This window comes from Chiroxiphia lanceolata, chromosome Z (genome assembly GCF_009829145.1).
Source record: "Chiroxiphia lanceolata isolate bChiLan1 chromosome Z, bChiLan1.pri, whole genome shotgun sequence".
NCBI classification, from domain to species: domain Eukaryota; kingdom Metazoa; phylum Chordata; class Aves; order Passeriformes; family Pipridae; genus Chiroxiphia; species Chiroxiphia lanceolata.
Genome location: NC_045671.1, coordinates 23,502,684 through 23,529,584, shown reverse-complemented (window position 1 = coordinate 23,529,584; position 26,901 = coordinate 23,502,684). Strand labels below are relative to the sequence as shown.

General features: G+C 41.7%; 1 protein-coding gene and 2 long non-coding RNA genes across 3 annotated transcripts in view; 1 reads left to right on the top strand and 2 right to left on the bottom strand.

Moving 5' to 3' along the window:
• Window positions 1-9,773: 9,773 nt before the first annotated feature.
• LOC116780281 lies at window positions 9,774-25,019 on the bottom strand. Its single transcript, XR_004354401.1, has 3 exons — window positions 25,009-25,019; window positions 18,923-18,926; window positions 9,774-9,856 (listed from the first exon to the last, which is right to left on the bottom strand). It is a non-coding gene; the product is annotated as an uncharacterized LOC116780281 (long non-coding RNA).
• Window positions 10,551-14,102, bottom strand: LOC116780280. Its single transcript, XR_004354400.1, has 2 exons — window positions 13,805-14,102; window positions 10,551-11,766 (listed from the first exon to the last, which is right to left on the bottom strand). It is a non-coding gene; the product is annotated as an uncharacterized LOC116780280 (long non-coding RNA).
• Window positions 13,603-26,901, top strand: part of MAP1B (microtubule associated protein 1B) — a 72,730-nt gene continuing 59,431 nt past the window's right edge. The window contains 2 exon segments of the mRNA XM_032674978.1: window positions 13,603-13,874; window positions 18,558-18,659. Coding sequence (XP_032530869.1) covers window positions 13,697-13,874; window positions 18,558-18,659 — 280 coding nt within the window. The 5' untranslated portion in view covers window positions 13,603-13,696.

The following is a 26,901-nucleotide window of genomic DNA, read 5'->3' as shown; positions in this document are numbered from 1 at the left end:
CAGTAGAGGCCTGCGGGGGGGGGGGGGGGGGGGGGGAATGTTCCTGAGCACCCTCATATCCTTTTATGGAATGAGCACCCTCATACCCTTTTATGGAACTCCCTGCTCTGAGGGGAGGACTGAACATTCCCACCTGAACTGGAGAGTATAAAAACCTGGAGTTTCGGAACCTTTGGGGACCACTCGTGGGATCCAGAGGAGGACTGCAGCTCATCGTTCTCAACCTGCAACTCCTCACCACCCTTGGCCGGAGTACAATTACCACTTTTGGCTGGACTGCAGCAGCTCTCCCACCAGCAGGTTTTTCCCCTCTCCCTTTGTTTTGGACTCAAGGGGGGGCCCAGGTAGCACTGCTTCGTTTGTGCCCCGGGGTGCTGGGTTGTACATTTGAGTTTTGTGGGTTATTGCCTGTTGCTTGTCTGTGTGGTCGTACTTACTGTATTATTTTATTAAATTGTTATTCTGACTTGTAATCTCTCTTTGAGTTGGCTTGGTTTCCTCTGCTGGTTAACTTTCAAACCAGCACAAACCTTTAAAGACAGGTTAAATAATTCGATTGCAAAAATTTTAAGCATTAAAAAAAAAAAAAAAGCTAGGAGTTACTCAGATCAATTTACACATATTTATGGCTATGAAATGTTAAGCACATTTACAACATGTAGCTCAAGCACACTTTTTTCATTAGGCATACCTTATGCTTACCCAAGATGCTGCTTTTTCTTGCCCTTCCCGCAAACCTGAAACACCTGCAGTCAGTCTCAGCTTATAATAACATCCACAGCTGTATTTGGGGCTCTGCCTGGTGACTAAGGACCTGTTGTTATGCCTTGGGCTATATGTTTAGCCCCATCAGTCATCAAATCAGTAGCAACAGTCACCCCTGATCATTATCACTTCAGCCAATATAAACTCAGGAGATGAAATCTTACCAGTGCAATTAGAATGTGATAACTGCAGATATGCAAGCACATCAGATCATTTCCTACCATCCACAATATGTGTAAAAATAATTCTTCCAGGTGGTTCAAAGCAGTTGGCTATGTGCCTAACAACTCACTGAGGCATTCTGGGATTATATAATAAAATACTACTTGTCATGTAGTATTTTAATTATTGTTATCAGCTCTCAGAATTTCAGTAAACTGGGCGTACTGCTTAATGAGTTTATACTAAGCCAGAGGCATTGTATCACAAGTAAAAGAGAGCAATGCTACTATATTGTACTGGGTATACTACTACCCCAACACAGTAAGCTTTTCAGTCTCTCATGAAAAAAAAAAGTCAATTTACTGTAGACTTTTCTTCAGCATGCCTGGATCTTAAACTCTGTGAGAATGATAAACTCTATATATGATAAACTCCTTGTGTTAATATTATCACAGCATGCTTAAAATATGTTTGGAGAGTAGATGAGAGGGCCCCTCAAGCTAGGAGACTGCAAAAAGAGAATGATCATCCTCTCATGTTATGTGAACTCACCTTCACTCCCTTACATATGGACATCTCCCTGCTTTTTGAATCAAAGACATTGAGCATAAATGCTTGAGGTAAAAACCCCCAAACAACTGAGTCACATTAGCAGAAAATTTCTTAAAAGCAAACCAGACATGTAGGAAATTGAGCAGAAGGAAATGGATATAAACAAAAATCCAGAGAAGGAAGAGTTCTTACTTTGCTGTTCTCTAAGAACTTATATCTACCTATTCTCCTGTGTATTTCAAATAGCTTCCCAAGGCCAAGCAAACCTGTAGTTTATAAATGAGAAAACAGAAGAATAATGAAGGTCAACTACATGATTTAATATAAAGACATCTATGTGACAAATGTAAAATACATGGTTTCCCTTGGCTAGTGGGCTCCTCTCATTCTTTCAGAATTATCTAAGCTTACACTGCACAGTAAAATAATATTTTATCAATTTTTACTACCATTAGCAGTAGAGAACAAATTCAGCTCTTGGAAGATGAGCTGGATTTTATTCTGGTTTATTTATCATCAAAAGAACTGTTAATTAAATTGTCAGTGCAAAATATCACTGTAGATGCATCAACCCAAAATAACCCAGCTTGGCTTTCAGTGTTTATTAGATTCTTGAGTATATTTTCCTGCTCATGATCATGAAAAAAACCCACAAAAAAAACAAACAAAAAAACCCCAACCAAACACATACAACCCCCTCCCCCACCAAAAGAAACCAACCAAACAAAACCCAGAGAAACAAAAACCCTAAGAGAAGCTTTTAAATGGAAATTTATAGAGAAGACACTGGAAAACAATTCTCACTGAATGAAAATGTTAGTGGTTAGTACCCTTGTCAGCACGGCAACACCAATTTGGAAATATGTTAGATGCCCCTCATCAGTCTTTCTGCTCCTGCTGCTGGTGCAATAGTGGATGGACAGGCCAAGCCACCAATGGTACAATGCAGAGATAGAGGGAGGAAGGGGTCTGCAAGCAATCCTGAGAAATTTCTCCCAAAGACGTGCAGTTCAGGGAGATCACAGTGTACTCAGCCCAGAAAATGCTTACTCATAAGAGCATTCCATTAGCATTTGGAGTTGGAGCCAGAGCATGTTGGCACTGCTTGAAAAGAAGTTGAGGAGCAGCATGCTGTACAGCAAACCTGTGACAGGATGCTGGGCCCTTTCTTTGGACAAACATCTTGTTGGTTACAGCAGGGGCTTCAGTGTCCTCTGTACAGGGGCTTCAGTGTCCTCTGTAGATGCATGAGAATCTTCAGGTGCCCTCCAAGGAGCTGTAGGAGGCAACGTGGAAAACCTATTCTGTTGTCAATAGGTTGAAATTCTCTCTGTGGTAATCTGCAACCACACAGCATGGCCCATGCATTCAAAAAAATGCTGAAATTTGATTAAAATAATAAGTTGTTTGCTCAGTCTTGAAATCCTGGAGGCAGCTGGTGAGTGTAATCAATACTGTTCACCTCTCATAAGTGCCCAGAGGAGAAAATGAGAGCTGCTGGAGGTATCCTGAGAGTCAGGAGATGCCCAAAGTGCTGACTGCATGGCCAGTGCTCTGCTCCATAGGGAATGTAGACAATCATTGCTGCAAGAAATCACTCTGCTTGTCTGAGGGAATGAAGTGACTCTTCTGGTCAGTGAACACCTTGACTTGTCCTTTGTGCAATGCCTTGGCTTTTGCAAGGTTAAGGCTGAAGAGGAAATGTGCCAGAACCAACCCTGTCCCTCTTCCCCAAGTGACGAATTCTCATGCTGATACTTCCAAGGAGAATGCATGGGAAGAGAAGTGACCATGTTTAATGTTTGTTTCAATTCCTACCGTATCTATCCAAATCTCTCCCTACATCTGCTCATCCTTTATTTATGTAATTACTACCCAATTTCAATTGACAATACCAAAGCCCTCTTGCTCATCCGCTCTTTGGTCTTACTCTACTTTCCCTCCAGTGCCAACAGCCTGAAAGCAGGTTTTAGTATGTGTTTTAACAGGAAGTTGCACAGTATCTGGGGCATCTTTTTCAGACAAAATAACGACTGTCTTGATTTCATGTTGTTTTTATTCAGAAATTTATTTTCTTATAAATATTTCACAGTCCTTGATGTTTACCCCTTTTCTGTGCTGGATGCTAGCAGAACATGGGCTTTGCCAGCCAGCAATTCCCTTTGGAATCATACCACTATGCTAGCCACCGAACTGTACTTCCTGAAAGGGCAAAAAAAGCTTATCATCAACCCTGACAATCCTCGGGGCAGAAAACCAAGACCTAGACTTCAGAGAATATTTCTGAGGGAGAAAATAACTCCTTGTCCATTTTGTTATAACTTAATCAATGTCCTTTGCACTTTATTTCTGTCATGGTTTCACCCCGGCCGGGAACTAAGCCTCATACACCTTCTCACTCACTCTCTCACCAACAGGATGAAGGAGAGAATCCGAAGGGTAAAAGTGAGAAAACACACGCATTGAGAGAAAGACAATTTAATAGGTAAAGCAAAAGACTCATGAACAAGCAAAGTAAAACAAGAAATTAATTCATTGCTTCTCATGGCAGGCTGCCTCCAAGAAAGCAGGGCTCCATCACGCATAACAGTGATTTGGGAAGACAAACACCATCATTCTGAACAGCCCCCCGTTCCTTCATCCTCCTCCAGCTTTGTATGCTGAGCATGATGCCATATGGTCTGGGATATCCCTGTGGTCAGTTGGGGTCAGCTGTCCCAGCTGTGTTGCCTCCCAAACTCCTTGTGCACCCCCAGCCTCCCGCTGATGGGGTGGTGAGAGGAGCAGAAAAGGCCTTAGCAGTAAGCACTGTTCATCAACAAAGAAAACATCCCTATATTATCAACATTGCTTTCAACACAAATCCAAAACACAGCCCCATCCTAGCTACTGTAAAGAAAATTAATTCTATCCCTGCCCAAACTGGCACAGTCTCTCAATCTTTTCTTCTTCTATTTATTTCTCTTCTCAGTACCTTGCACCATAAGGTGGTTTTTGCTGTTTTCTTCTAGATACAGTTTCACTGGTCTTTCCACCAAAGTCTTAATTTAGTTTTCTATAAAAGGGGCCATGGACAGCTGCTTATACTCCCTACTGAATTCGTTACTATCAAATGAGATTGAGACACTAATTGAACCCAAGAAAAATGCTGTGGCCAAACTGGAAGACTGAGCCTACAGCCTTGAGATTTCAAAAAATTAAAAGGTAATCAGAGACTCCTCTGGAGATAAGAAAATATTTTCACTGAATGAATCATCTATAATGATTTTATTGCTGTTAAAAATATAATGTGCAAATGCAGGAAAATAGCAATAAATATTTTTATGACCGATGGGTCATAAGGAATTTTCTAGTGCTTTCTCTCAATGATGACACAATTTACTGGGACTGAACCTACTCAATGCAAATCCTCCAAAGAAAACATGCACAGATTATGGTGAGGATGTCCAGATAAATAACACTGCTCCCTCAATTTATTAGTAAACCTATTTCCTATTACGAAGTTGATACATTAAGGTTTGTGGAATGGGGATTTTCTCAGAAACATCAAAAAAAAGCTCGAACCATGTGTTGCTAAAAGCCAGCGCCTTTGTAACACCCCAAAATGGAGATTACATTCTACCTATGCAATATATTTCCATGACTTTGCTTGGGAAGGACATATTCATTCATGCCTTTTCACAAAACTGAGTGCAACCGCATTTTGTTATCTCAGAAATACCAGCATTTCAGTACTGAAAAAATATTACTGTATGTAAAAAAATAGTAGTTGTGGAATTACTGGGAGGAGAAAGAGGGGTTTCCTATATAATTTACATGACATACACAGATACATACTATTGTTCCACAGAATGACAATATAATAACTGCTATCTCAAAAGTACATATTCAGGGTGACTGCAGTTAAATATATCAGATCAGGCTAATACAAATCTTGACTTCCTTGAGTTTCAAAGACTAAACCATACCCTTTTAAATCTGGAATTCAAAAAGTGTTTGGAACCAGCATAAGGAGAAGTTGAAAAAAAAAAAGCATAATCAAAGAAGTTCAAGCTATCTTGGGTGAAACTGAATGGAATATTTCATAGAAGCATAGAATATCCTGATTTCAAAGGGTCTCAAAAGAATCATTGAATCCACCTCCTGGCCCTGCACAGGACAACCCCAAAAATCATACCATGAATATTTGGAAAAGAACATAAAAAAAATTTCTTTTCCTGCATTTTATAATGTGCTTGATCTATATTTTTGCATTGGAAATCATAGTTTCAGCAAGGCTCTACCATTGTTGCTCTCCTGCCTTTGCAAGTAGTGAAAAAGAGCAAAATTTCGCTGTATTTCAGAAATATGATAACACCATTCTAGAATTACCCAAAGAGGTTATAATGCAACTTCTGGCAAGCAAGGTATATGAGAAAAAATCAGGGCAATTCTTAGAAGGAAATCATGGCAGACCACTGTCAGTCCCATGGTAGGGTTCCAGCTCCATAAGGACTCGAGTCCTGCCACAGCAGGACTAGAAGGCAATCCCACGGGCACAAGGCAAACACTGATGGTGACCCCTTATATATCAGAATGCACAGGGGTGGCAGTCTCTGCCCACTCCCAAAACTGGGGTCCTTTAGCAAAATGCTCAGCTTACTGCCCTCTTTGGGCACACCTGCTGCATGCTCTCCACTAGTGTCATTCGCTAAATTCTGCAATGCAACTCTTAGACAGCACATCCCAACCTCCTGCAAAATACCAATGACTAGGAGTGACTTGTTAAATTAAAGAGCATATAAAGAAGAAAGAAATAAAAGATCAGAGGAAAAATATTCTTAAATTGTCTTTATTTTGTGTCAGCCTACTAGAATGCATGGAACAGACAAATAAATAGTAGACAGAAAACACAGGGAAACAAAAAAAATGCTAAAATGATGCTGCAAAATCATACCAATAATAATATTGCTAATAATAACAAAGTGCACAAAAGGGGAAAGGAACCAGACAGTCAGTCTTGTAAGTGGTCTGAATTAAATGTTTGTTTTGAGACATATAAAATGAAGTTAACCATTCCTATTGTTTATGCTATTCGAGTATCAAGATCTATGCAAAAAGTATGAGATTTTGTGGTAGCTGAAACAGTTAAAGGACTGGATGACTGTAGCAGTAAGACTAAAGGCTACACCAGTAGAATGGCTAAACCTTGTTTAGGCAGGATCAGTCACAAACTATTCCCTCAGGAATAGGACTCACTGTAATTTCCAACATAGTAAGAGAACTAGAAGGAAAGGCCCCATCAAGATCCTTGCAGGAATATAGTTGCATGCACAAAAAATCCTGGGCAAGGGTGCAAAATGATGGACTACCCTGGTTGCAGCTATGAAATACGTGAAATTGCTGTAGCCTTGAAGAGTTGTGATGTTCCCAGTGCAGGAGAAGGTTCTGTTGGACCTTTGCAGTAGGAAGATTGGGCAAATCCCCCCATTCTGTGTTCAGAAGCCTGTCATTGCACTGTATGAATTATGCTTGCCTGAATTTCTTGCTTCCTATTCTCTATGCGGTAGCAATATGCTATTTCTATTGTAGTGTGCTCAAGAGAACAAGAGAATGGACCCTTGTAAAATAATAAGCAATTTTAAATCCTACAGAACTAGCAGAGCTAGCAGGGAACCTCAGCAAAGTATTTTAAGGCATACCTTACGATTAGATGAGAATATCTCGTAAAATATCCAGTTGCTGTTCAGTTTCCAGAGGCAGCTTTAGACAATTCAGCTTGGAAAGAAAACAAAACAAAAAAAACAAATGAAAACTGCCCTTTGCTTTAGAGCACCTCGCTGTGCTTTTGCCACCTGAGTAGCTAGGATGCAGTAGCATTAGGCTGACAGCCCACCAATACGGGCTTGCGGTGAGTTACAAGACTAACACCTTACATAGAAGGTCGCTGATGGTTCTCCAGCAGGGCCATGCACAGGGTGTGCTGCCAGGGCAGACAGACTTTAGGCAGCCTGCAGCCAGGCTGAACATGGGTGTCATGGCAGCCAACAACACAGTGCAAGAACTCTCAGCTTCCAGCTGCCTCCCAAATTAAGGAGATGATAGTGCACATGTAGTCATTCAAAATCCACCACAGTTTGCTTTACCCTGTCTTAAGTCAAGAGTGAGCTCTAAAACTGGGTTGAAAGGAAGCATATGTGGGGACTCTGGACTGCAGGGCTGCTCAGGTTCATGTGGCAGGACATACATTGCATTTTACCCTTAGAAGCTAAGTGAAATTCTGTATCTTGCAGTTCTTCAATAAGAATTAAAAAGCTGCCAAACCCATCTCCTGAAACCCAAACTATATCCCTCATTAACAGACCGTTGTCCCTCTTGTTCAGAATGGTACAAAACTGAACCCTGAGTTGAAAGAAAGCTCAAAACTACGGCCTAATGGTAATTATTTAGTCTTACTATTGTAAGACAGCCAATGATGTTTTATTTATCCATCCAGCTTTGTGGTACAATGGGTATCACTGCTTTCAATGTTTTTATTTTCATTTATTGTTGAATTTTAAGTGTTATCCTAATTAGTAAACATGATCTAATTATTTAAAACCTCTCTATTTTCCCTTCAACAGTGGAGAAACAATCTTTTTTTTTTCATGTAAAGCTAGGTGTTCTTTTCTTAGCAAATTTCAGGATAAAATTACACAAAATCATTATTTTCTAATGTGTCTTTTTTTAATAGTCAAGAGGAAATTTTTTTCAATTAATTCTCATTGCAGTTAAATAAAGTATTCTTTCCTTTTTTTTGTTTCTAACTTCTTTTTCCACTGAACAGATGGAAATTACTCTGATAAAAAATAATTAACTTTTTCCCCTGGCAACTAAAGCAAAATGTTACTTGGTGTTATTTTTCTCTCACTTCAAGACAGAAAGCTGAAAGTGAGAGAAAATGTTATTTTTAAAAGCACTAGTGTTGCTTTCTTCACTTTTTTTTTATTAATATTTAACTTCTCTTTTACTATGGGGAAAGTGGGAGGAGTAGGAAACAGATGAAATACCAACTGAAATGGGTATTTCACCATGAGCAAATAAAATTTTTCTCTCCTTTGCAATTTAAAAAGTAATCATTTAAATTCAAGTAATATAATTTAAAATACTTGAAATGAATGATCAGTAACTTTTATTTTGTATATAGATCAAAATAAAGCCTACCATCTTAAAACGTGAAGTTATTTCCCCTCTTAAATTAAGAGTCTTTCATGGACTCTGAGTCTCTCATGGAGTCCACATCTCTGGCTGCTCATCCACGTACAGCTCTCTCTGGTGATCCTGGCTTTTGCCATATCACTGCTGCAGGAGAAGCTCCTCCGGCAGCACCAGCTGGAGAATATTAAGAGATGAGGATGCTTCCCTGCCTGAAAAAATGGTGGAAGGCAAAAGTTGTCTTTATGAACCCCATATCCAGGTGCTTGCAGGGACATGAAGGGCTCATGACTAATCACATCATGGCCAGTGGCTGGAGGGTGACACTTCTGCTCTGCTGGGATCAGGGTAACGTACTGACTGTCCCTCTGCACTTGTGCTGCTCTTGCGTGCTCTGCTGAGTTGCCCTGAAGGAGCATCACAGGGAGGAGACTCTGGGAGGTAAAGGCTGGACCATGTGGGGAGGGTAGAGCTGCTGACTGCGGGAAATGTGGAGTGTGGGGTCACACTCCACACTCCATGGGGGAGTGGGAGTATTGGGAGTGATGGTCACACTGGGAAGGCATTAGGTAAGGTAGGAAATGTTACAAGTATTATCTGCTATAATATTGGTGCCATATTCTTGACTTCATCATGCATCAGGAAACACTTTCACATTGAGAGTGATGGAGCAGTAGCACAGGTTGCCCAGAGAGGTGATGGGAGTCTCCATCTGTGGAGATACTCAAATCCCACTGAAACAGCTGTCAGAAACATACTGTAAGTGGCCCTGCTTGAGCAGAATTAGACAAGATGACCTCCAGAGATCCCTTCTGACGCCAGCTATTCTGTGATTCTGTCTACCTCTGGTGTAGACTGGCAAAGCTTCATCTCTAGAAATTCGAGCTTCCTCCCTATCCTTATGAAATCCTACCCACTTTAGGAACGTGTTTCATGACACATTGTGCAGTCCTCAGATTGGCATTTCTCTCAGTGAAGACAGCCTTCTGAGACACTTCACTTTCAGTGAAGTTCTTAAATTCAAAGAATCATAGAATATTCTAAGTTGGAAAGGACCCACAAGGATCGTCAAGTCCAACTCCTGCACAGGACCATCCCCAAGAGTCCCACTATGTGCTTGAAAGTATTGTCCAAGTACTTCTTGAACTCAGACAGGCTTGGTGCTGTGACCACTTCCCTGGGGAGCCTATTCCATTGCCCAGTGCTCTGGGTGAGGAACCTTTCCCAATATCCAATCCAAATCTTCCCCAAAACAGCTTCGTGCCATTCCCTCTGGTCCTGTCAGTGGTCACCACAGAGGAGAGAGTCACCAGCGTCTGCTCATCCAGTTCCCCTTGTGAGAAAGCTGTAGACTGTGATGTCTTTGCTCAAACTCCTCCAGAATGAATAAACCAAATTATCTCAGACACTCCTCCTATGGCTTCCCCTCAAGGCCCTTCACCATCTTCGTTGCCCTCCTTTGGACACTCTCTAAGAGCTCAATATCTTTCTTATATTGCAGTGCCCAAAACTGCACACACTATTCAAGGTGAGGCTGCCCCAGTGCAGAGCAGAGTGGGACAATCACTTCCCTCAAGCGACTGAGGATGCTTTTTCTGATGCCCTCCAGGACATGGTTGGCCCTCCTGGCTGCCAGGGCACTGCTGACTCATATTCAACCCCCAGTCCCTTTCTGCAGCACTGCTCTCCACCTTCTCATTCCCCAGTCTGGATGTCAATCGATCTGAAGTAATCCCCATGGGTATGTAATTCTTTTTATGCCAGGAGTGACATTTGGCCTCAGACAAAGGGCCAACCTAAGGGTTTGTACATCACTGAAACCTCATTTAAAACTTGAAGACAGGATTTGAATGAAACCTGAGTATTAGTGGGTAACAAATGGCACATACCACCAAGAATCATGTTTTAGACTTCAAGCACTTTATTTAAAACTGCCTCTTTGCTTTAAAAATTACTACATCTAAAAAATACAGCAATGTTTGACCATATTCAACTTGGGGACTCCAATATGAACACACTAAAACAGTAAAACCAAACCAAAACGTACAAAAGCCAGACAGGTGAAGGTCTCAATCACTGTCTCTTTGAAACAGCAAGACATATTCCACAGTCCAACAATTTTGTTCTTTCTTCTACTGAAAAAAATCTATGTGATTTAGCTGTAGCTAGTCAGCTGGTATTGCTTTCAAACAGTGAGGGTCACTGGATACTAAGTCAGCTTTATGCAGCACATCTCCACATTTCACTGCGCAGTAGACCTGATGATACGCTCCATATTGCAGAATATAAATGGGTATCCAGATAGGGAAAGGTGATGACAAACAAATCTACCTCACTGAGATACCAAGAGGACAAGTCACAGTGTGAACCTGACCACAGAGTCGGGACCCTGCAGCTTCCTCAGAGACATGTTCAAGAGGTTAAAGCATCTTTTCTTGTCTACCTTCCATCTCAGATGAGGTGGCATATGCTTTTCAATAGACAAGGGAAGAGGCCTGCATCTGTTGAAGAGCACAAGGCAGAAGACCATTTTCTTCTGAAGGCAACCTCTTGTCTTTAGAGTTTTAATGTGACACATCCTCCATCACAAGACAGTTTGACTGTAACAGTTCACCTTTTTTTATATACCGTATTCTAGCTGTACACTATTATACAGTGCTGTATAAAACAGAAGACTACCTGAGCAAGCTATTTCAGACATAACTGTATTCCCTACGTATATGTAAGCATTTTCTTCCCTGATAAAATACATTCTTTTCACCTCTTCTCAAACTCACAGGCACCTTTCCAGTTATGGATGTCTTAATTTTTCCTTAAAATCAGAAAATGCTTAAAAGCACATATAATGCCTTTTGAGTACTGGTGTGCAATTCTCAGAGTATCATATTTAACCTGCTGTGCTCGTGATACAAGTAATCATTTTACCTTCATGTCCAGGAACCGTTATCAGTCTATTCTGCAACCAGTTGGCAAGTTCCCTTGGCAAGCCTCTTCCATGCTCCAGAGACTAGCTGCTCTTGTTGGTGATCGAAATAAAGGCACATCCCAGAGCTAGGTATTGCAGCGGGAGAAGCCGGAAGCTAGTTTGCTCCATGTGGCAAGTCTTGAGCGTATCTATAATTAGAATAGATTATTAGGGAGGGGGTCATACAGGACATGCCCACAAGGGGATGGACATTATACCATCCCATGGAAACTGACAGGATCAGTAAGGAAACAGTAAAGTCACAGTGGGGCTCAGATGAACAGGGGTACCCAAAAAGCAGTACTCTGTTCCTTTGAATACCTTGCAAACTTTAAAACTGCTGCTAGTTCTCCTGCATCTCTGCCATTGCATTTGTTCTATCAGCAGTGTCAGCTGTAGTGAAGAATGAGCTCTGATGCTCTTTACTACTGTGTCATCTCAGACACCTAATATGGCTGTGAAAATGCTTGTCTGTACTCTATAACCTTCAGACTAATGGCAGCTCAGAAAAACAGTCTGCTTTTGATTTGTATTTGCAACATCCAAATGCATCATGCCTTATGAGCCAAGGCTCTCAGGGCTGTAGTGATGCAGAGGAACTAGTCATATTAAAAACACTAGCTACTATAGACAGATACAATATTATGGACCAGCACGTTTAACATTGGTGTTTCAAACTTAGTAGTGACAACTTGAAATGCGTGTTAATAAGTCCACTGTGCCCTGGAACTAAGTACAAAGAAAACAGGTCTGATGTATTGGTTCATCCAGGCAAGCACTCCATTTCTGAGCAGCAGGCAGTGCATTTGAGCACCCAGTACTGGAAGAAGCTTCACTCAGAGGAGTGTCTTAGTCAGGGACAGAGGTTACCTTAAAAAACAGGTTGTAAAAGTTTATATCCTTTCCTAGGTCACAATGAAATTTCTCCTGCATCATTTCAGCCATATAAACAAGAGGTTTAGTGTAAAGCAGTGCATTGCTTATGTCAGTAAAATGAGAGGAACATTTCATAGAGGATGGTTTATTTGACTGCTCTAAGCCATTTTAAGAGAGGGTAAAATACTTCTAGGAGGTGGTTATCTCTTCAGTGTGTCTCAGTGAGTGCTGGGGAGCAGTTTGTAATATCCACATGAAGGCAAATGAAACTTTTCGTTTTGTAACTGTAGAGGTTTTCCAATACCATTGGTCCCTGCAGTTGTTTGAGCCTGGTAAAAATTTGTTATCCAAAACCTTTCAAACTTCTGGAGCTTTAAGAATATGGGTTTCAACAGCTTGTCCAAAACCAGTGTTTTTCTGGTGTATGTCATATATCCATGGGCATTAAATATGTGCAGAAAGGCTATGTCTGAAATATTGTATTAAGTGAATTGCTTTCAAGTGAAAAAAGTTATCAAGAATATTTAAATTGCTGGGTGGGGGTGTGCATTTAAGTATGATTCAAATTTTGCTGCAGTGCTACAGCAAGATGCAGGAGAGAGGACTCTTGGCCTTGGGCAGTGGTACTGCTTTTCACCCATCGGTTGCTGGAGTCCCGATGCCGGCCTTCCCAGATAAGCGCCCCAGGTCTGCCAGGGCATCACCTGCGGCTCCTCACCACCCTCCTTCAAGGCTGGGACCCCCGGCGGGCCTCTGGGTGACCAGCCCGGCAGGGTGACGCCCCGGCTGGTCCCGAGGAGCCAGGGACGCCGGGGCGCGGTGCCGGGGCGCGGTGCCGGGGCCGGGTGGGGCTGCGCGGGCTCGGGGTCCCACCGCCAGGGCCGGGAGCCGGGTACAGCCCTCGGCGTCCCCTCGGGGCGTTGTTCGCCCCCCGCGTCCTTCCTGCTTCCGGGGGCCGCCGCGGGGAGGATTTGCCGCAGATGACATCAGCTGTGGATGCTGGAAAAGCGGCGGCGGCGGCGCGGAGGATGCGCCGGCTCCCCCCCTTCCTCCTCCTCCTCCTCACCATGTCCCTGCCCTGCACCGTCTCCGTATAAAAGCGCCGCCGCCTCCCCACCGCCTTCACTCTCTCCCTGCTGCCTGCGGAGCCATCGCCGAGCGGCCCCTGTCCCCTCAGCGCCCCGGAGCCGCGGGGCGGAGGCGATGGCCACCGTGGTGGTGGAAGTGGACTCGGAGCCCTCCTGCAGCATCGCCAACCCCACCTCCACCTCGCCCAGCCTCTCTCACCGCTTCCTGGACAGCAAGTTTTACCTGCTGGTGGTCATCGGTGAGCTGGTGACCGAGGAGCACCTGCGGCGGGCCATCGCCAACATCGAGCGAGGTGAGGCGGCGGGAGCCGGGGCGCCACAGGCAGCGCCGCGACCCTCCCCGCCGGCGCGCTGCCCCTCCCTGGGCGCGGCCGGGGTCGCCCCCCGACAGCCATCCCGCGCCCGCCGCCCAGCAGCGGTCTACGGCTCTTCATTCCCGAGGGTCCCGCCGCAATACCCGAGCCGCCCCCCTTCCCTCCCCGGCGGGGTGCCGGCGCGGTGGGGCGGCGGCTGCGGGAGCCGCAGCGAGCCCCCCGCCCGCCATGGCGGGGCGGAGGGGCCGGGCGGGAGCGCAGCGCCCGTCGCCCAGCCCGTCTGCCCGGAGACACCGGCGGGTGGGCGTGGCACGGTCCGCACTGCGGTCCCGATGGCAGCCCGGGGCGGACAAAGGGCGGCTGAGGATGGGGTGGGTGGGCTGGAGCTGCGGGGTGGCTGCCGCCCGCAGTCCCCCGTTCCTCGCCGCCAGACCAAACCGGCGGGTTCAGGGCGTTTTCCCCCTCGGCGGCAGAGGCTGCGCGAGTGGGAGCGCAGCCGCGCCTTTGTGTCTAACTTTGGGTGGTGGGACTTTTCTCCCGTCTGGGGAATTTTTCAGGACCCAAGCTCTATATACGCATATATGTATTCCAATAAAGATAACCCATGTGAGTAACAAGGCTATTACCTGAGTGCTCAGCCTCGTTACTGTCCGGCTGCGGACTGCTCTGACTCGGTATTTATTTGTCCTTTTTCTTTAAACAGCGATGCAGGATTGTATTGCAAGTGAAATGACAATTTAATAAGTTTTCTTTGTGGTTTATGATACAACAGATTGCAGCGTATATGCAGAGAGGGGGAAAAAAACCGTTGCAGTATTAGTGGAATGAAGCACAAAGAAAATTATTGCCAGAACCTATAGTTTGTTAAACTCAGTTTATACCTGATTTTATATCATGCATTTTTTGTTCTGGGCTGGAGAAAGCCGAGATTTCAGAAACCTGCTATTGTTAGAGGGAAGGAAGAGACCCCGGAACAGGGAATTGATAGCAGCCTTGTCATGTAGGTGTGGTTCAGCAGTACAGCTAGGACCTCATCTGTCTCTATTGTTGCTTTCTCAACCATTGTTGCTTTAGTTGGCTATTTCTCTGGATTCTTTTTCACCATGGCTTGTGGTAAAAGGCTTCCTCATCTTAGCTAACCAGTTTCTCCATGACCTGTTCATCTTTATTGCTACCATTGTAGCAATGAAGAACTACTGAGGCAGGTGCTTTGTCATTCAGAGCCTCTTCAGCACTGCACTTTCTTAATTCTGTCTAATTTTCAATTGTGTCAAAGTGAATTGGCTGCATTTTAATTAAATTGTTAAAATTGTAGAACAAACTTAAAATTTCTTCCCTCAAAACAGCCAATACCCTTCCTCTGAAGAAATGCTCTTCAGTCTCTTCTTGAATCTTCTATTGCTGCTGCATAGCTCAGTTGCTGCTTTCTCCTGCCACTAAGCAAAACGCCCATTTACAGGTTTAGATATTCAAAGGGAACATTTTGGCTTTTTAATTTGTAATTTTGGATTAGAAGTCACCTTGCTGCTCCTAGGATCAGACCACCTGACTGAGATTTTTGCCTGCTGGGAGGAATCCTTCATGAAATTTTGAGGTACATTGTTCTGGATGAGAGTCTGAAGCTCTATCTACTTGAGACAAATATGGGCTCAGCTAATATCTTTCTCTTTGGAGAGTCTACTATAGTCTGGAAAAACCCACTTCTTTCAACTTTTATGCTCAAAAGAGCTTTAAATGCATTTTGGTTATTGATAACTCAGCCTCCCTGCCTTCTCTGGTACATCTCCTGAGTACCATCACTGAAAACTGTGGATTTGTGCACCAAACTGCAGAGCAACGTGTCGAAGAAAACATCTGCTGATAACACATCAGTGGCGTGATGCTACGCAACCTGGTGGAATGCAGAGTCATTTCTTAATATATCATGAGGAGGGAATGGCGTGGCAAGATGCATTTTCAGTAATTACATTTGGGATGTCACTTTGCTAAGGGCACAATCTTCCAACCCACTGTCCACCAAAAGAGAAGAAGGGAGTGAAGAGAAAGCTTCAAGTTTTTTCCACTGATTTGGGAAATGCTACTGGGTGTGCCCTGCCTGCTGTCTGATTAGTCCTGTGTCTAGTGTAATTGCACCCTGAAGACTGCAGAAAGAAAGAAATAGCTCCACTTCAGCCATGTTTACAGCAGTTACGTCCATGCTATTAATGATCTACATCATTGGATTGACCTTGGATTTTAGTTCCAGGTTTACCTTCATTCTACCCCAGACCTTATTTTGTTGTATCAAGTATTTAATACATTATGCTACTCTGTAATGTACATGCATAATTTTTGCATCCAGACCGCTGAATGATGCGGTGGCAGATTTGGGACATTCTATCCAAATGTCCAGGTTCGGCTTCTAGGACTTCTGTGTGCATAGGGCATATAGGCTTTCTTTAAACTGTTTATTTGTTTTTCTTTTTTTTCCTATTTATTTTGTGTTGAGTCCCGTATTTTGGACATTGCCTGGCTCAGCATTCTTGATGACATCTAGTCAGAATCTTATCCCTTGTGTTTGCGACAAAAACAGCTAGGCATAGTGGACAGGTCCTATCATTAGCAGCATTGCTGAATCATAGTCCATATTGCTTAACTGACCTCCAGAGAGCTTCGTAGTCTCTCCACACAAGCTTGGTGTGATAGGCCGGTGAGCTGTTTATCTTCAAGCTTCTTGAAGTTCAGCATTCATTCATTCAGCATACTTCAACTTTATGATCAATATTGGTTTAACAGTTACAGTTTTCATATACGCTCTGTGTATGGTATTATATCATCTTTGCTTTCTTGCTCTCAAACATTCCAACACCTGGAAAATATTAAAGTCTGTTGAGCTGTCTTTGTCTGCCAAAACTTGCCCCAAAAATGCACCATATGGCCAAGAGATTTTTGATAAAAGAAAATAAGGAGACTTGCAGAAGAAGCGTGCTGCTTATGCCTCGGAACAATGATGCATCATTCAGAAAGTGGAGGTGGCTGGTTATAGCTGAGTTATTTTTCTCAAGTGGTTATACATAATACTGTATTTTCAAATTTTTCCAGAGATTCAAGTGGTAGCCACTTAATAGCTCATAGCATATTACAATAGTAAGCATGCTTCTATGTGGACTTAGATGCTGGCAAGGAAAAGCCATGGATGCATTCTCCTTGAAGAGGCTTCAGGCAGTTGAAATGCAGATGTTCATATTTGCATGGGGAACCTATTCAGAGCTGCAGTGGGAGACTGGCACTGTAGATCTGGTTTCTCTGCTATTCCCTCTCTTCTTCTCATCATTCAGCCCAGCAACATGGCTTCTGCCATCTAAGCCCCGATGTTTCTGCTGGCTTGAAACAAAATGTATAACATGGGAAGTGGCATTGACAGTAACATCCTGAAACCCTGACAGAGTTACCAGCAGTGTTAGTGCTAGACTCATGGTAAGGGGTTGTCCACACACCTCCCCAGGCATCCCCTTGTCAAACCCCACAGTGGTTTAACAACGATTTCATGCAAAGGCATGGTCAAGCATGTGGGGAGGGGCCACCAGACACTTCCTCACCAGCAATCCCTTTTATGTTTGCTGGTTAATTTGTGTGAATTTAATGATGTTCTTTTAGAACAAAAGAAAATCAGTGTTATTTTGATTTTCAGAATTGCAGCAGTGCCTGGACTGACCTGTAGTGCTGCTGCCTGATCATTTTTTCAAAACCAGAAGATTTTTCATAACAATTTCAAAACAAGCAAATGATAGAAAGACCTAAAGCATGTTCTCCTGTTGGTGTTTTAATTTGGGGGTTTTTTTCTGGTTGGTTGGTTGGTTTTGGGTGGTGGGGTTTTTTTGTGGTTTTTTTTTTTTTTGGTTGTTTTTTTTAATTAGCCATCAAAATCTTATGGAAAAAAATAGAAACTTGTCTTTTGGCTCTAATGCCTTTTTTTTTTTCCTGGTCGAATTTCAATCCTTAAAAATATATTTTGGAACAATACATTTTTTGTATTGTGTCAAGAGTCTCATGTTCTAAGTAACTGGGGGGGAAAAGCAGTAGGAATCAGCAATGTGCTGTTCAGTTTTTAAAAGAAAAAAGATCAAGCATAGCATTTTTAAATCACAAAACTAGAGTTTTGACACTTCATAAATAAAAGATAACAAATTTTAATTTAAAATATGGGATGCTTCAAAGCTTTTGAATGAAGTCAGCAATTTAATACTTTATATTTAAATATTAATTAGCAACATGCTATGTAATGCTGTCTTTTTTTCTTTTCCTCAAAAGAGCAATATGCAATGTGGCAAAAGTGTCCTCTGAGTGATTCACTCTTTCAGTTTTGTAAGCCTGTGTATTTCTATTTTAAAGTCAAGCCAGGGACATTGGTGACTTCTTGTAAAATGGCTACGAGGGTATGGGACCAGCAGTACTAAAGCTTAAAGAATGGTCCCCCTTTGGAAAGGCAGATTTGCTCTTTTTGATTCCTGCCAGAGTCCTTCTTAGCACATTCTAAAAAATAGCAGTGTGCCTCAAAAGGAAGTGAGGCTGGGTTGGCATTTAGAAATATGCAAATAGCATGGATGCAAATGGAGACATACTCAGTTAAAACTTCCAGTGCTCATGTTTCAAGCTAGATGTGTTTTGTATTTTGAATTTTAGGAATCCGGTCATGGGACACAAACTTGGTCGAATGCAACTTGGATCAAGAACTGAAACTTTTTGTGTCTCGCCATTCAGCTCGATTCTCTCCTGAAGTTCGAGGTGAGTTTAAGAGCAGAACTAATAAATTACATTGGTTTTAGGGCCTTATTAAAGTTAAGAAAACTTACCTTTTTGACTGATCACTTTCTTTATGTAGCACCAATTTAGTAGCCCCAGATACTGAAGCTTATTGTAGTAGGTAGAATACATACAAAAAAATAACCTGAAAGATTTGCTCTACATTTTGATGGAGCCAGAACTGATGTCAAGGCTGTTGCACAAGTGCAGCTCAAGCCCTATGTTTCTTCCCAAGGGACATGGACTTTTCTCATCCTTAGTATGAAAAGCTGAGTTGTGGTCAGTCTGCCTTCACTCACAGTAACTTTCTTTGTCTTGTATGAGGAAATTAGAAATTCGTAGGGCTCATAAGACTAAAACTCTTTTGCTACCTTTTTTCAAGCCTGTCCTTCCTGTCAAGGATTCATACAATAAAGTGAAACATTTGTTTTCCAATTTGGTGAAGTGTAAAATTTGGTTTTGTTCTGGTTGTATGGAAATCAAGTGTTTGGTAAGTTTTGTAAGATTTCATTTCTCTAATACAAATACTGAGTGAGTATGGATGAAATTAATCAAGGTTCTCATGTAAAAATATCTGACCTTCAATGAGTAGTAGAGGTTGTTCTTGATGGAATCACTGTGGCCATGTGCACATTGTCTACTACAACCTAGTACTAATGTGTGTTACAAATCCAGCTTCAGGGGTATCTCTTAAGTGGTGAAAAAGGGTGATGAAATGTTGTATCTCGCTACTACATCACATTCCTAAAGCCTGTTGGTATACATTGTTGACAAAGAGATCCTGATGCCACGTTAGTATGACAGCACTGATCTCGCGGTTTTGAACAATGTGCAAAAATGTCTTGTGTAATTAGTTTTTCTTCTTGCAGCATAAATTAAGGTAGTTTTTTCTGTATCTTCCCATATGTATAGAGAGTAAAACATTGTCAGAGTTAAGAAAACAATTACATACCTCTGTGATTCTTCCTCTGGTTTGAAAACCAGTAGAACTAATACAACAACACACAGCACGAAGATTTTGACTCAAGGCAAAATCTTGGGAGTAAACTCAGGCCTAGTATACATGCCTTTCGTTTCAGTTTAAATGTCATGAAGCCAATTCATATTCTTGGTCACACTAGTTGCTTTGTTTTTACAGAGAGGGGATTTATTTTTAAGGAAGGCAAAATGCAATGCATCCCATTTTTAACATGTGTATGTTTTACTTTAAAACTTCAGGGAGACAAAAGGATTCCATGTTTCTCCTGTAGCAAAAATATTACAGCATGTCTAATATTTTTACTGTCTTGTTTAGATGACACATTCTGGTACCACTGCATAAATTAAAATAAGAAAATACTCTTATTTCATATGATAAATAAGATTATCATCCCTTTTCAACAGAAAGAATGTAGAATTGTTTGCGAATTTTTCTCTAGGAATTGTATTTTTGGTTGATTTTTTTTTTTCCTTGTTTGTCTAACTTGGCTGTTTAGTCTGTCATTGTGTTGAATTACAGCTTAATTGCATGTGACTGGAATTCATCAACATCTCTGACAAGCAGAAATGAATGTATTTTTCACCACTGCTCAATCTTTAAACAAGAAAATGTGAAAATCTATGTTTAAAGAGAATTAAGGGAAGCTGAAACTTGAATAAAGGCAATATCCAGGCACAAAGCTATCCCTCTTAACCAACTTTTGTGTCTAAAATTTTCTGGAGAAGCCCATTTGCATATCCAGAATCCCCATGCACAGATCAGAGGATCATTTAGTTTAGTTTCTCTGCTGGTTTCTGATGTTGAATTAGAGAAGCATGAGGCTCCTTTGCATCCTCTCTACTGTTTGGCAGAGAAAAGGTTTCTTTGTTGCCATTTTTTAAAATAATGTTTCAGAATCTTTGATTTCTGTTACAGCACCCAAATGTTGAATTCTGGGTGTTTAGCTGCTGAAATGGTCAACTTTCATACTAAAGAGATGATTGTAAGTACATGTTCCCTTATGGTCTCAAACTCAGAAATTCTGTGGGATTTAGGTAACTAGGTGACCTTTTGTCCAAGGAAAGTATTCATCCAAGGTGATGGTTTGTCTGTGGAATGTAATTAAACAGCTTTTTTTTCAGCCCTTTGAGACCGAAGTCTTTGTGTGACTCGCATGTAGGGACAGTTTACTCTTGAGGAAGGCTCCTACTGTAGTCAGGTCTGCCTGCTGACTGAAGCCTGTTTGATTATCATGTTTAATTATGGTAATTGCAGTGCTGGCTCAGTACATGCTTCTATGCTTTTCAGAACAGCTCGAGGATACGCACAGCAGCAATATGAAGGGTAGGGCTCGTTCACCAAAAGGAAGCTTGGAGGAAATGTGGCCAATTCTGTCCTCATGACATATGCCTGTGATGTCAAAGGAGAGACATACAAGAAATTATCTCTGTCAAAGCATTCCTGTGTTTTCACTTAAAGAATTTAAGGTCTAATCCTTCTCACTGTGTAAGTGGATAGCAATGTACATACTGATACTGCAGGGAGCATGACTGGATCCAAACACTTTTTTTGTGTTCTTTTCAAGGGAATGGGTTGTCACACTGGTATCTGTGCACATTGTATTTAGCTGTTGCGCAATTTGTGGGTGATTTATGATTCCTGAAGAATAGGATTCAGATTGGAAATGCCAGAAGATCTTTTCTGCTTTCTTGTAAAGGAGCTGAGTTAGCAGGCTCCTTAATAATAACAACAAATCTTGGAGAGATGATGTTAGGTGCTGGTGAAAAATGAGTAGCACAACTAATTGAGTGGTTGCAAAGACGACAGGCAACATGACTTTAAAAGGGCTACTCCAGTAGTGCCTCTGTTTTCTCTGTCATGTAATGATAACTTCCATCTTACGTTAATGTCAAAAGTACAAAAAATGCAAACAATGAATTATAACGTACAATCTGGAGAAGGAACTGTGCATCTGGTAGTGAGGCAGAGCAAATGGAGAGTCTTGGAAAGAGCTCCATTGAAATTGCAGCTGCACTTACCAGTCTTTTCTTAATTAATGAGAAACTTTCAGCTGCATAAAGCAGCTTCACAAAAGACTAAGTAAATGGATTTAGGGGCGTGGGGGAGTGTGAAACCAGTGAGGGCCCCTCTGTAAGACTTCCACGCTGCCATTTTGTCTCTCAGTTTCTACCTGGGAATATTTGACTGTTGCTTTGGTGTATGTTCAAGCCCTTGTCTAGATGAAATCCATTTAATTTAAATAGCTGTTTAGTAGCTAGTCACCCCAAACATTCTAATAAATACTGCTCAATCTTTGTCCTTTGTACATTGTCCTGTGGTTACCAAGAACATGTGTGTTTCCTATCTGAACGATACCAGGAGGCCTCCTGTTGCCCATAAGCCAGTACAGACGCCTACAGCTGACTTAAGTGACTCCTTCCTTACCTGTGCCTAAGCCTTTATAACTGGCAACTTGCCTGCAGCCAGGGGGCACCTTGGCAAAGTGTGAGACATGTTTGATTTTCTTTTGGTAGCCACCTGCAGCAGCAACAGCAGTGGGCTTTCTTCCGTCTGGCTTCCTAAAGAAAGGTCATGGTCCTCTGAAACTGTGATTATCCCAAAAAGCCTGAATAACTTCCATTCTGAAAGTTACCGCTTCGAAAGTTACTGTTTAGGACTGCTAGTAACCTGTGGGGAATAAGCTGTGGAGAATTTTTGGATCTGGGAATGTTGGTCATCAATGACCACAGCTTCATACTTTGCCAAAATGCTGTATAGTCCTATTGCCTTTGTCAAAGTAGATCTAAATCCAGTTAACATTGCACCTAGTAGCTTGCAATGTGAGCTCATGAAGTCACTGATAAAATCCTAAAGGACATGGTTTTAATGCTGATTTACTGAAAACTTCAGTTTGCCAAAATTTGTCAAGTCAGAGGACGTAGGTACTTGAGCAAAACCTATCACTTGGAAGAAAGAAAAGACAAGAAGGCCAGACCAGATTTCTCATGTAGTATCAGAGTACCATCACTAAATGTCTAGGAATTAATTTTGGTTAATATCTCAAGTAGTCTGGTATGCACATTTAGGGATATGCTATAAATATGATTCTTCTGATATTAGAGACTATGGATAGCTGGAATATCTATTGACTGGAGTCATTTTACCTCATTATGCATTTGCAGAGATTAATTTTAGTTGCATACTAGACTTGTTTTGTGTCTCTTAAATATTTGTGCCTTGGAAGAAAGAAAATGGAGGCAGACTAGGACTTGAAAAGTGAATTGAGCTGACTCACGCAGCAGTGGCTGTGAATGGTGTCCCTGCAGAGTGACCTGCAGCTGCCAGTGGTCCAGGGCTGTGGCAGTGGTGCTGCCCACGGCACAAGGCCAGGGAGCCCCAGGTCCTTGTGGAGGCTCTCGGCTGGGGAGCTCTGGACTGCTGGTGAGATTTTTTTTTTTTTTTTTAGAGGTATCCTAGGATTTTGATGGTTCAGGAGAGAATTACAATGTAACAGCCTATATGTTATGGATACAAGAATTGTCAAAACCTTTTCTTAGTAGTAATCAAAATTCCAGAGGTGGGCTAATAAGGGACTTTATCGTCTTTTTTCCAGTGAGTGTTATTGCACTTATGTGACAATCATTCTGGGATTGACTTCCATTTCTTCTTTTTTTAGGCAAGATCTCAAAGAAAATTAGCATGAATTTACATTGCTGCCAAAATACCAGTATCTGCTGATGCTAAGCTGTTAGCATGAGTCAGCAAAATTACTGAGAGGTTATTTTTGAATGCTGCGTATCATGAGTATATACAATGAGTTCAATAGTCTTAGAATAGCCCACATGTTATGAGAATAGATTTTTCACCTGTGTGAGGCAGCTACCAGAGGCACGGGATTAAGTTAGTTATGAATAATGATAGAATTTTAACTGCATTATGAAATTTGAATCCCCATTCCTCTTTAGAGGATAATTAGAATGATAATTAAGCATAACTAATGGTATGTTCACAAAGGTTATTTTATTAAGGGTTATCTTACAGAATTATAATTCCTTATTTGTCCCTTGTGAGATTCCTCAATCTTTCTTTCTAAGGTTTTGTTTATGTGGGATTTCTGAAACTGAAAACTTCAACATTATTTTGTTTTTGACCCCTGCCCAGCATCATTTAGATGACCTACCTCTCATCTCTTCCATCATGGATTTATAATAAATGTGTAACCAGAATATCATTGCTACTTCTTAAATCTAATATCTGTTTGTCATGTGCAACATTTTTCTCAGATGTCTGTTTTTTTCTTAATTTTGTAAAGACTTACTGTTTTAATTGTCTGGATTTTGTGTTACTTTCTCGTCTAGTTTATCAGTTATTGAGAGAAACATTAAATGTTTTAATTGGACTTTATAATGAGAAGAGACTTGATCCAAAGGCCACTGAAATAATTGGATTGGATTTTGGATTAGAGAAAATGCTATCTAGTATTTTGAAGGTAGAACAATGACCAAATTATCACATAGTGAGGGAGAAAGTGAACATTTTAACTCCTTTCTTGCCAGACAAAAACGTTACTTTATTTGCAGTGAACTATGTACTGCTATATTTAGAAATATGACCAGACCCAGGTAAGAAGAGTTGAGACACTCCTTGTCTCTAGACTGAGTGGAATGGAGAGCACATGGTTTTATCCCTGCTGCCAGCTATAGAATGAGAGTTGCTGCTGTGGCTCCTGGTATCAGCCTTGTCTGTAAAACTTGTCTATAATGGTGACATGAGTCACTGTCCTGTGTCCCTATACCCCTGTCTCCTGCATAGCTGTGTGTGCGACATTCTGCCCATTGGAACTCTGGAAAGCTTGGGGTTTTCAAAAAACTCACAAAAAAACCCTGAAAACCAAGCAAAAAACCCTCTTCCAATGAGATTAACCATATTTTTAGGCTGTGTAATCTGAGTGATTCTAGTGAACCATGGAGACTTTCACCTGGAAGTCGACTCCTCACTGCCAATGGCAGCCTTTGGAAGTTGTGCAAGTTTTATGACAGTTCTGTAGCTCTTCCGGAGAAAAGGCTGATCCCAGCTTTGGTTCCCATCTCCTGACTCACAAATAAGCTTATTTAGGTTTTGTAAGCTCTTTATGGTGGATTGAGTATCCCCTTCACCTCTGAGAGAGTGGAAAGAGCAAAAGTAAGAAAATACATGAATCCAGATAAAGGTGAATTAACAGATGACAGAAAGAAGGGCAAAAAACCCCAAAAAAACCCCAGCCAAAGCCAAAACCAAACCAGCAAGCACAGTGAAGGAAAGTGCTCAGCACCTCACACAGGCAAACTAATGCCCAGCCAGTCTTTAAACAGTCACCACCTTGATAACTAAAACCCTCACCTTTTTGCTCTACTCCAGCTTTTGTTGTTGAGCATGACATTATATGGTATGGAACATGTCTTTGGCCAACTTATGTTAGCTGTCCCAGCTTTGTTTCTTCTCAAATTCTTGTCCACCCCCAGTCCACTCACTGGTGGATGGAGTGGAGAAAAAGAAGTTTGATGCTATCTGGGCACTGTTCAGCAGTAGCCAAAACACTGGTGTTATCAACACTGTTCTAGACTCAAATTCAAAACATGGCACTTTACTGACTGCTGTGAAGAAAGTTAAGTCAATCCCAGTGAGAAATACTAAACTCTTCTAGAAACTCTGTAGCTTGCATAACAGACAAACTTAGAAAATAATTTTTTTGCTCATTTTTATTATATGGCCAGTACTTTAAATAGATATAGGGGGCAAGCCTTCAAGAGTATTTCAGGACAGGATTTAATGCTTGTCTCAAACTAATAATTCAGTGGCATTACTCATAATAATTTGTAGAGTGCCATTGATTCTTTCAGACTTATCATTACTAGCTGCAAAGCTGAAATTCTAAAAGTTCATTAGATGTGGAAGATTTAAATATTTTTCAATACTAATTAGGCTTTCATACATTTAACATTTCTAAGGAACTTCATAAATTTTAATCTTACAACAGGAAGTTTTAAAGAATTCCATTCTTATTCCATTTCAATCCACTCTATATTAAAAAAAAAACAACTTCAAATGGTATTTCATTTGGTTTTTTATTATGTTCTACAATGTGAATTGCTATCAGATGAAAACATGTCACCTTTCAACATAACACAGGAAAGACATTGAAGTCACCAAAAAGAAATCCAAATGGAGATGGCATTAATATTTAAGGAACTCTTTAAAAAGTAGGGATTGGCTTCTTTGATCATAGCACCATCTCAGGTGCATAACTAGTTTGGCTGCACCATTTGTATTGCTGAGGAGTCCCTAGTAGTAGTAGTTGCTCTGCACCTAACAACCCTCTGTACCTATTAAAGCCTGTAATTATAACAAGAATCACATTTTGTCTCTAGCTTTGGTGTGATAATGTCATCGTATATCAAAGGTGGCCTAACCAAAGCTCATCTCCCCCTTCACCTGGTTGGTTAACTGCAGCCAACGGGCATCTTCTAATAATGTGGTCACACAAAGATCAAAAGACAAAGGCATGCACCTGCCTCCAAAGGTGTAACCAAATTGACTCTCGCATGGTGGAACGTAAGAACCATGCTTGATACTGTGGATAGTGGACATCCTGAGCGTCGCTCTGCCCTAATTGCCCATGAACTGTCACGTCTCAACATCGACATTGCTGCTCTCAGTGAAGTTCGTCTCCACGAGGAAGGCAACCTCAGAGAACAGCGTGCCGGTTATACACTCTTTTAGTCAGGTAAACCCAGAACCGAAAGGCATCTCTCAGGAGTTGGCTTCATGATTAAAAGAGCTCTTTGGGCTGGAAGTCAGCTTAAAGAAGACTGAAGTTCTCTATCAACCTGCACCTCAGGAAGTCTTCCATCATCCCCACATCACCATTGGCCAATCAGAGCTCAAGTCAGTCCAGCAGTTCAATTACCTAGGTAGCCTCATCTCCTCGGATGGTAAGATTGACGGAGAGATAGACAACAGGTTAGCAAAGGCATATCGTGCTTTTGGAAAGCTTCATAAAAGAGTCTGGCGAAATAAACACTTGAAGAAGAGCACAAAGATCAGTGTTTACAGAGCCATCGTGCTGTCTGCTCTTTTATATGGGTTGGAATCATGGGTCATCTACCGCCACCACCTGCGACTCCTAGAACGCTTCCATCAACACTGTCTCCACACAATCCTAAACATCCACTGGTCAGATTATGTGACCAATACATCTGTTCTAGAACAAGCAGCAGTCACAAGTAT